This window comes from Melanaphis sacchari, unplaced genomic scaffold (genome assembly GCF_002803265.2).
Source record: "Melanaphis sacchari strain LSU unplaced genomic scaffold, SCAv2.0 Contig7_pilon_pilon, whole genome shotgun sequence".
NCBI lineage: Eukaryota > Metazoa > Arthropoda > Insecta > Hemiptera > Aphididae > Melanaphis > Melanaphis sacchari.
Window position 1 is genome coordinate 6,143,402 of NW_020271560.1, and position 12,097 is coordinate 6,155,498.

At 26.8% G+C, this 12,097-nt stretch overlaps 1 protein-coding gene across 1 annotated transcript; it reads left to right on the forward strand.

Moving 5' to 3' along the window:
• Positions 1-2,785: 2,785 nt before the first annotated feature.
• LOC112601762 lies at positions 2,786-12,084 on the forward strand. Its single transcript, XM_025349537.1, has 13 exons — positions 2,786-2,991; positions 3,259-3,419; positions 3,519-3,816; positions 3,968-4,170; positions 4,881-5,034; positions 6,169-6,204; positions 6,314-6,484; positions 6,829-7,011; positions 8,076-8,204; positions 10,512-10,625; positions 11,434-11,544; positions 11,613-11,804; positions 11,882-12,084. The coding sequence occupies exons 1-13, from the start codon at positions 2,970-2,972 to the stop codon at positions 12,082-12,084; spliced, it is 1,977 nt and encodes a 658-aa protein (XP_025205322.1). The 5' UTR covers positions 2,786-2,969.
• The last annotated feature ends 13 nt before the right edge of the window (positions 12,085-12,097 follow it).

Consider the following 12,097-nt stretch of genomic DNA (forward strand, 5'->3'; position numbering starts at 1 on the left):
GTAAAAAAGCTATAGTCTAATCTAATCGAACATTTAAACTTGTTTGACACAATAAAATTTCTAGTTGCTTGTAGTTCCTATTTATTATATTATTTTTAATAATTTTTTTTTACATATTGATGATATTTTTTGTGTAATAATAATTTATTAGTAAATAATATATATACATTTAGTTGACGATACGCCCACAACCATTTAAGTTAAAACTGTCGATAATAAACATCAAATGTGGTACGTGTATTATAATACATATTTTAAACAATTTAGCTTTATCTATGAACAAATGTGTAGGAATAGATACCGAATAACTACAGATGGGTGTTCTATGATGTAATCTTCAAAATGCGGTACAATTAAATTATTACAAACTCAAATGAAATTTGCTTTAAAATGTTCTTGTTTTAGTCATGTTCTACATTTATCAATGATGAAAGGATGTAAACAAATATTTGTTAAAAATGCATTTGGAATTATTAAAGGAGTAAATAGTAAGTTTTTCAATACTTCAGCAAAAAAAAAAAATTTAAATAATTTTTTAAAATCTTTATGCGAAACTAGTGAATCAAAAAGCATGATTTCATTATACAGTTTTCTTCGAATTTATTTTCAATTATTGAGGCATTATATAAACTATCTGAATGGAACGATCTTGAAACGTCTTTATAAAAGCGTCTATGTTAATAAAATCTTTGTCAATTGCAGAATTTATTTTATCATTAAATCTTATGTCCGATATATTTTCAATGACTGCACCAATAAGCAGAATTTTGCAATCAAAAAGTCAAGATAAATTTTCGATTTCTAAATTAATAAATAATGTATTTATTAATTTAAAAGAAAAATGTAAAAACAGCACTGATAATTTTAATTTAATATGTTTATTTTGTTGTGTACAATGTTTTATATTTCAAGAAAAATTAATTTAATCTATAATAAAATTATTCATCTTTTATTTATTTTATTGTATTAAAAAACTGAAATTTAAATAATAATATTTACCTATTACATTACATAGTATTTACATTGCTTTTATCAGACTTAAGCTGAAATTTTATTCATGATAGTTCTCCCTCCCCGTAAATATGTTCTGAATTCGCACTTGGAGGGGGTTGGGTTAAGTCTAGAGTAATACAAAAAAAAAAAACAAAATTGATTTTGTTAAAAATTGGATCTCATAGAAATTATGAATTATTAAATTTTCAAAGATATTCCTATTTAGTGAATAATTTATTTAATCGATATTTATAGAAAAAAAAAAAACTAAAAAACATCAATTATTTCTCTAAAAATACCTCAAAAATAGTTGAAATATTTTGAAAATTTTATTGTAAATAGAAAATAATTATAAAAACATTAAGTAAAAATTTTAAATAAATGTTAAGTAAATTTTTTTTTTAATATCCTAATCTATGGTTAATACTTATTTAAATTATACAAAAACACAAAATCAACTTTGTCAAAAATTAAGTTTGCGTAAAAATTTTGATTTTCCTTAATTTTTTTCCGATTATTTTTTAAAAAATACTATGAATTTTTAATTTTTATCTTTTTAATTAAGAAACTAGATCTATTTTTCTATCCAAAACTACCCTCAAAGTTTAAAACAAAATTATCTATTAATCATATATTCTAAATGTACCTATATGTTGGATACGAGACCATATATTATTTTCTTTAGACTCCTGTAAATTTAAACAGAAAAAATATATGATTTTTCTAATTTTATATATATATTCACATAAAATAATAATAATAGTAATAATTGTAGTAAAACATCAAATAGAATAAAACAAATTAGTGATAAATTATTAATAAATAATAATTAGAAATGGTATAAATGTATAGTCGTATATACGCGTATATAGATACCAGAGTCGTATTCTGCTGTGATAGTTAAATATGCGAAAGCAGTACCCTCCCGGTCGTCGGTTCAAACGGAAAAAAAAAAAGTTAAATATGTATTATTTTTTTTAATAGAATGCAATGAAGATCACCATTTATTTTAAACCGGGACATTTTTACATTCTTTTAGAACTGCGTGGGACACTTAAATCGAAAGTGGGACTTTACCGGCTAAAGCAAGACATGGTCACGTTATGTATACAAAAAATACATTTTATAAAATCAATTCATTCATCGCTCAACTCAGAATCTAACAAAATACAAATCTTTCAAAACAATTTGAAAATTTTATCATGTCGTGTAGCATTTACCGTGCCAATATTAATACTTGTTTAAAATTTCAGAACCAAAGATTATTTGTTTTTGACTTTCCCCCAATTATTTTGATAAGTGCTGGAAATTTTAATCTTTAAAATATTCAGTGGCAAATAGATCCTATTTACTATACTATAGAAACTATACCTTTAAAATTGAGAATCAAAGCATTTTTTTCTTTATATCGTGTAGATTTAGGTAATAAACAAAACATATAATTGTAAAATCAAAATGCTTATTGAATGTGAAAATAATAACATAAATATAATATGTATTCTTTTACCTTTAGTATTTTTATGAACACAATTATCATAATAGTTAAAATTGTACAAACTACCTATGATATTTCACGATATTGTCAACATATTAAATAGTAAATATACATTTACATTTATATAATTATTAATTATATCTGTATTAAATATAAATGAATACATAGTTACTAGTTAGTACCTAATAGTACTTGTTTATTGATTAGTAAAGTTGTATTATAAAAAGTTTATTATTGCTATTGAATTATAAAAAAAACTACTGTATAGATAGAACTGGTAGAAGGATCAATAACGCGTCGTTATAAAGGTCATTTTTCTTATAGAAACCTTTTATATATAATTATCATAACAACATTGTCGAAGCCTTATACTATCTGTTAGGTTAATACAGTCTATTATCTAAGTGTCAGTTTGTATAGTAGTATTGTTAAATACAAGACTAGGTATATAGGTAGTAGAATCACGTCCACGTTGACTAGAATGGATCAGTTGATGTATATAGGTAGGTGTAATTTTTTTAAAATTTATGTTATGTTCTTTTACATTATTTTACTAATAGATATTTACAAACGCATAAATACCTATCATATATAAATATATTATAAGCAACAACCTTAATAAAATTGTAGTATTTTTGATACATTAAAAAAGTTATCCTTGTTAAATAGTTATGTCATAGATATATATATATAACATAATATGAGTTTCTTATTCTTCTAAAAAAGCGGAAAAAGTTTTATTATTGAATATTATATTATATGAATTTCAGTTTGTTTATTGATGACGATATTTCAATCTATTGATTTCTCTTTAAATATAAAAAGGTTCGACATTTGTAAGCCATTCAATAAAAAAACAGTTTATACTGCAATTGGATCTCGAGGAATCGTTTTTGCTAAAAACGATATTTATAATCACTCAAAATTGAATGTAATTATATATTAAATACATATCAGTATACTGCACGCATAAAAATTGTTTTTATGTGTTTATACTTTTTAAAAAATATTTCTATTTATACTGTCTTAGGAAAATGTTTACAAACAATGTTCTTTTCGCATTATCTCATGTCCATCGTGTATGATTAACTTACGTTTTAAAGACGTGGATTTGCCGTGTACTAATAATGCAAATGGAACGGATCTTGTTTGTAATTCCATATGTATTTTCGAACCACCATATTCAGCACGGTTTCTAAAATGTGTAAATAGTACCGTGAAAGATTCTACCTTTCATTACAAGTCTTTAACCAGTCAAATAAATTTAAATTTAATCAACAGACATCTATACCATAACCATGCATTTTCAGCTGAGTACTTGATAACCAGTGAGTTATAACTTATCTATACTAAACCTATACTTTATTGTATTATATTATTAAGTATTAACTATTTAACATTATATAGTTGATTACTAACTGATATTTATTATTAAACGTCTAAAATATTTTGAATATATTATAATTTAAAATTCTATAGGAAATATCCAGTTGGCGGAAATAAAACCAGAATTCAATTCTACAAATATTTTATTCGGTGGATTTATTAGTACTCCATTCTTTCCAATGTCTTATCCAGACGATTTGACATTTGAGCAGGTGATCAACTGTAAAGTATATACCGAGTGTTTGATACATTTAATTTTTGTAGATTTTCAAATTTCCGAAGAATCAATTGTTGAGGTAAGTGTATAGATACAATATCGGGTATACCTTTATTATTATCAAGCTGTAAGCGTAAGCTATAATTTCAGATTAATATTAAATGTATACCGTTGACTCCAAAAACCGCACACTTTTGGTAGGTTAAAACCGTACAATTTTAAAAATTGTCGTATCCAAAAACCGCACAGTTATGATTTTGGCCCCAAAAAGGTCGATAAACAAAAAATGTATATGTAGGTATATGTATAATTAATTATTTGTTCTCATTATTCTCATAGTTCATAAAAAAAAATGTATATATTCAATAATTTAAAATATTAATTAAAAAAAAAAATGTAAAACTAAAAATGTATAGATATTTCAAAAATTTAAAATATTAATTTAAAAAAAATTTAAAACTTTCAAAGTTTGATTGGCTGAAACCGACTGCCAACGTTTTTTAAAAACTTTATACGATCTCCGTCACGTACAAATTAAAAATTAGTGTGAGGTGGTTTTAACCCATTATAAATGTACTTATGTACGGTATAATTTGTTATACAATGACCGATAAGCTATGCGGTTTTTGGCTATCGACCTTTTTAGGGTCAAAATCAAAAGTGTGCGGTTTTGGGATGCAACCATGCATACTTATAATAAATAAGGGAAACCTTATCTAGGCAATACCTGAATTGATTTTTATTAATGATTATAATTAAGTATTTCATCAAAATTATATTTACGTTTAGTTTTACGATTCGAATAAAAAGAGAATAGGAGTAAATGGAGGAATAACATTTAGACCGCCAGTAATAATATCTTCTGGTCCAGTCTTGTATATTAAATTCTTCGCTAATGCTGGATCTTCAATTGGATACAAAGCACAATATTCCTACGTCAGAGGTTAGTAGTACTTTTCTTTGTACGTATTACGCATAGTATTTGTTTAATTTCTAATACTAATCACAGCTTAAAAAATAGAAATTAAATAATCTATACCCAAATTAGTATTTATACGCATATGACAATAAATAACAATGCATAGTTAAATCTTGCCCCTGACAGTATTTTCGGGATACACCAGAGCTCTATTTACATAAGGATATTGTGGGTATTTGTCCTAGGCCCATGCAGATCAAGTGCCCACCTACCGGATTTAATTATTTATCTAATTTTAATTAATCCTTAAAATTGAAGAATACCAAAAAAAGTTTACACAGTCGAAAATATTTGTAAAAATATAAATTATTTTTTTCAGTTTCATACAAAATATATGGGTATGAGATAAGAAATATTCGTATTAAATGGACTATTATTCGTAGTTACAACAATAAGATATAATATAAAATTGACTGAGCGTAATTTTAACAAATGTTATGATTGTTTTTTAGCGCATACCGCATATGTTATACGGTGTATTTAACTAAATGGTAAAAATAAATTTTTTTTGAAATTACGTCATAATGATCAATTGTATTTTATTTTCTATGAAAGTCGACAAAAAGTTATTCTTTGATTTAAAATTCTTGAAAATTGAATACAAGATCTCACATAAGTCATTCTCATATTTATATAAAAATATTAAAAATGAATTAGTGTAATTATTTTTTATAGACATTTTAAATTTTAAATTTGGATGAAATTAGTTATTTTAACTATAATTAACGATGTTAATTTTTTTGTTATAAATCAAAATTACTATTTGTGGGGATACACACCTTTAATAGTGGCCTCCACAGACCCACTTGATATCTATTAATGTACAGGAGAGCAGTACCCATTTATCTACTCTTTTTTTAAATATTTTAAATTATGTAAAGTATATTTTTTAAAACGTAATAACTACTTTTTAAAAATTAAGATATAACTTTATGTGTGCTTATAATATTATTGACCTGTATAGGTAATTATGTCTGTGTTAGTATCTATAACTATGCAAAATATATTATTTTTTTGATATTTTTTGATCTATCTATTTATAAATATGTAGGTAGTTAACAGTATTATTTAAATAATCATGTATTTGTATTATATTAGGAAACGTCAAGAATTCTGCTTTAAAACCAAATACGAGTAAGTGACTATACAGATTATAGATTAAATTTCGCAAATACTATTCAAGAGTAAAGTTTATATTATGTTAAAATAAATAAATTAATAATTTATTCATATTCATATTAAGATTGTGGTGGATTTGTGGAAAATAAAGGTGGGGCTATTACAATGATGCAAATGGTGGACGAATTCGAACCAAATGTTCTGTTTGACTGTATTTGGTTATTTCGAATATCGCATAAACATAATTTGAAGTCACAAAATTTGTACATGAAAGTTATAACGTTGAAAGATCTAGGTAAGTAAATTCAATTGTGTGTATAATATATATTTATATATTTATATATAATATCTACAATAGGTATAATATGTGTATATATATCAGAGTTGAGTGTTCAAATCCTGTTCATCCTTACATATTTTTACAATAGAGTAAATAAATATATAAATTTCTATACCATACAATGACAATTTATAAAAAATGATAAATATTAAATATTAATAATATATCCTTTTTCCTCATCATACAAAATTCTTACTGATATATACGTGTATATTAATTTGGCTTATTTTCAAGACGTTATAAATACAATTCAATAATTATAGCCATGTTATTATATGATTTTATATGTTTGTTTTTAGTTGAGAGCAATTTAGTGATCCGAGAAGGTCGCACGTCCAACGGGCGTATTTTGCAATGGTTTAACGGATCTCATTGTACAGAATTAAATGTAGCCACCGAAATTGGCTATTATGTCAGACTGACGGGAACATTCAATTCCAGTTCTCGGTTAGAAATCGCCTACTCAGTCTTTGCTGAATCTAGTAACTACACACCTAAACATATCTATTTAATATAACATTATAACGTATATAGAATGTACCTATCTGATAATAAATAATATTAAATAATATCACTAATTTCAACTAATCAGTGCCCCTGACTGATCCGGTTACATTGAAAGGGTTGATCAAACCCAATTTGGGCCATTGTATTATAACTGACTACCCTACAGTGGCCTAAAACTTCATTTTAAAACAATTATACTACATCATAGATAAAACTATTATAATATTATAATAGATAGTCTTATGTAGATATCTATAGGCTATAATATATTATTTAATTGTTTTATTTATCCTATTAAATTACCTATAATGCAATTTCAAATTATCAATATTTAAAAAAAAAAAATGTTTCATATACTTACTATATTCTATTCTATATAGTATTGCTTTAATACATACCAATACGATAATATTTATATACAGTCAACTCACGATATAAAAATTTCAAGGGACCTATCAAGGTTACACTATGCACATAAATATTTATTTATTTTTTTGTGTACCTATCTATTATCTATAGTCACTTGCGCTTACATGATTAATAGCGTTATTCAAGTATTAAATGTTACAAAACACACTGTTGTCGATGTCATGCCTCTGTAAAATTCTAAGAGAGATCGCAAAAATCTGATTTTGCTTCTTTATTATATTCTTCTTCGTCATCACTTATCAACTTTGTTTAAAAGCTCATCGTTATAATGAGAACAATGATCAGCCAACTCGTTGACGGATGTCAATATAGTAACAAATGTTTCGTACTCATTATTCACCAGCTGACGTTTAAATTATGCATATAACGACGGCATGAATTTTTTCGAGTTGTATCCTTGCGTTACTTATTAACTACCCATTCGAAATATTGATTCGATACATAAAAATTCCCAGAAAATTTACCTTATTTAAGAAAAAAATTAATATTTTCATAAACGCTAATACTTTTTCAGATTCTGGGTATTTATTGTTAAAAGAGTCACTTAATATATATGTATAAGAGTTATAATAAGTTAGGTAAATTTATTGAAATTAAAAAATAATTTAAGGGGCATGCAGTGCGGGAAACGAATTTACATGCACGAATGGGCGATGTATACCGAACAAATTGGAGTGTGATGGTTTTGACCATTGTGGCGACAACAGCGACGAATCTTCCCAATGTTTTGAAGCCCATGGTACGTATAATATATTTTACAATTGTTATTTGTATACATTTATTATACTTTTATTCCATTTATGTATGTTATATATATATTTTGACTTTGAGTCTTAACCATATAAATAGATAGGTATGGTAATCCGCGGGTACTTATAAGTACTCCTAATCCTTAGTAAGTATATTAATTAATTAGTTACCAACGTCTTATACCGCCGTAAATTCGTTAATCATTATTGTGCGGTTGGTTTTTAATAAAATTTACGGTTTGTTTATTTTTAATGTCATGTTGTCTAAATATTATGAGTGATTTATTTTTTTTCGATGTCTCTCTGAAGATAACTATCAATATTGTTCTATTACTTCTATTCCGAACACAATTTAGATGATGATGGTATGCATGCGGGTGTGTGTGATAGGTACATGCCTATAAACTTGACATTTTTTTTTGTCCACTGCTAGTGAACTCTTATTCCGAAATTCCGAATAGAGTATAGTTTCCTATTACTCGAATTAAATTATTACTTATTATTAGCTTTTACATTTACTTACTAAAAGTTATTGTCTATAGGTAGGTACTCTATTTCAAATAAGGAACATCTGTAGCGACCTATTTGTTAGCATGTGGCTTCATTAAAGGTTTTTTACGCGATTTTAAATCACGTCGAACGTTCGCTTAAAATTATACAGCTTGTATTAAAATAGACCATTCACATTATGTAAACCGAGCGAATAAAATCCGCCATCATTCGCGATCGATCGCACATACTTAATTTTAGGCGAACATTCGTGGCGATTTAAAATCGCATCCACGCGTGAACTATTCGCCTATAATGTGCCTTAAGAGCACAAATCTCAAACACTGCTATCGCAATGCAAGGGCGAGAGCGACGTAGTTAATCGATCGTAGTTTGAATAAATAACTTAAAATGCATTGTATCAGACAGTGGCGTATCCATGGGGGGTTGGGGAGTCAGAACTACCCCACCATGAATCTGAGATGGTAAATTAAGTGTTATATGAAATAGTTTTTTCTCTAACATTTTTATGTTTTTTAAAATTTTGACTTGGAAATCATATTAAAATTCTCGAAAAGTTTCAACGTGTGTTATATTTTTACGATAAAAATAAATATCCGATAACATGAATTAAAGTGTGGTAAGTTTGAATTTGCTGAACCTGTCCATAAAAAGTTCCTGGCTACGCCAGTCAGTCACTGGTATCAGATACGTACGTCAGTATGCGACATTATATCATGTTCATACTCATTACTTTTACAGTCGAGCGTCGGCGACGAAAATCGGACGCTGCTGCCGGTAAAGCTGATGGCGAATAGGTGGTTGATTCAGGGGTGGGAGAACAATGGGTGATCAATGACCATCATCCGACGAAAATCAGTCGCCGCGTGGGTGTTTCTTGTTTGTAATAGATTATAGAGCAACGGTTTCCAACTTTTTTTTCGTTCCATACCCCTAAATTTAATATTTTGCCAGATTTTTAATATTTAAACTTTTTTACATACCTAATTACTTTTAAAATATTTAAATAAAAAATAACTAAATATTTTATGTTTCATTCTATATTCCATATTTATTAAATAAGTTGACGGTGAAGTTTTAATTTGTAACACAAATTTTTATTTTTAACAACTGCATATGTATATTGAATATTATCGAAACGAATCGTTTTAAACAAACAAATTCAACATTTTCCGCCATTAGTCAATTTTTTTTCACATGCCCCTTGAGATTATCTCGCGTACCCGGGTCAGGAACTACTGGAATAGAGTATAGGATCGTGGAAATCTGTGAGTGATGTTATAGGAATATTATCAAAGTATATAACATAAATTGTAGGTACTTTATTTTAATCTAAACATGCGGCCAGTTTACTAAAGACTGTATTACAGACTAGTTACACTATTTGAATATTTTTATTATAGAATTTAAATGGACGTCCCAGACATTTTTCTAGAGGGGGCAAAATTAATTTTAAAAATAAATAAAGATTATTTTTTACTTTTTTTTTATAGTACATTATGATGTACTATGTATGGGAAAATTAGTTCGAAATTCTGGGGAGGAGGACAAGACGGGGCACAGCCCTCTCCCTTGGGGACGTCCATGAGAATTTGCATATAACCTCTGCAATTAAACTTAAAATAAATACCTTAACCGAAAGATGATTTAAAGAGATGGAGGGATAATAAACATATTATTGGGGAAAAAGGCCTTATGTCACCTATAGTGTTTGCCTATGCTGCTACTGACGATACAATATATTATAATGTAACAACGAAGAGTATTTAATATTTATTATTTTGCAGATATTCAATCGGATTACATGGACAAAAGTTGGTATGCATACAAGTCGAACTATTATTTCCCAAACAGCACTTTATATTCGAAACGATATCATATCCTTTTGGGATGTTTTATAGGTGAGTATAGTATAATATAAATAATAGGTACCTAATAAATGGTTCTAAGATATACATACTACCTGCAGACTATCTAATACTTAGTAGAAGACATCACAGTATAAAACAGTTGGAGTGATGGGGCCGATGGGGGTGTATTAGCCAAAGTCAAATAAAAATACCCCATATATAATAAACAAGCTGAATACCAGGTGTTTTTCGTGAAAAATTGTGAGTGCAACTTTTTTCGAAAGTAACTCAACATGAAGTAAAGCCTTTTTAAGTGTAAGTTGTCCTTAATAACGGTTAAAATATTTGTTTCTTTGTTTTAAACACAAAGTTACTTAAGGACATCCGTAATATGTGTTGTCTTCGTCATATTATATACATACAAGCATACAACATAACAAATTTTCGTTCAGCAGAATCAATTTTATGTTGTTAGCTTTAATATTAGAGTAAATTTATCTATTATCAAACTTAAAGGCAAGAATTTTATCTAAACCATCGCATAGGCTTTTATTGATATTCTAGTTTTAAACTGAGTTATAGCTATGTCAAATATTACAACTTTAAAATGCTCATAACTCACTTTAATATTATAATATTAATAAAAGTCCAAGTGATGGTCTTGATAAAATTTTTACCTTTAAGTTTGATAATAGGTAAATTTACTTTAATATTACAGCTACAACATAAAATGGATTCTGCTAAACGAAAATTTTCTGTTAAATGTATCTCAATAAAGTGAAAATCCTAACCGAACTAAAATTCTGCGTATGCTACTGTTTGAATCTATGAAATTGTATTTATATCTTTGTCATTGCAGGTTTTATAATATTTTTCATAATAGTTTTGATGGTAATCTATAGAATCGCCACATGTTACCATATTCAGACAGATTTTCAAAATCATCTCATATCCATCAGTCAACTACTTTGTAAGTACTTCATTATAATATTTAGTAACTATGAAATTATAAACCACCATTGTGGTTGGATTTTTAAGTGGAAGGAATTCAATTAGATGACAATAGTCTGACTTCAGAAATAGGAAGGGTAAATTCAAATTATTTAATTGATGAACCACCAGCATATGAACCACCTCCGGATTATGAAGAAGCAATAAAAATGTACAAGAAATCAATGAAATATAAACATGATAATCTAAATGTGAACCTAATAGATATGAAATTGAATGGTAAATGTTTTTGTGTTATTATATATTATACTGAGACAATAATATTATTGGCTTAACTTGAATTTACCTGATTTCAGATAACAGTCAGACATTACATGTTAACAATAAACAAACATCATCAAATATACATCATATAGAAAATAATAATTTGTTTCCTCATTGTTTATGTTGTAGTCAAGGAAGTTATCATATTTTAGCATTAGACATTAACAGTATGAATAGATGTTGTTTAAATAAAATGTATTCATTAAGGAAATTAACAATAAATAACCAGTATTAAGTAATTATATATT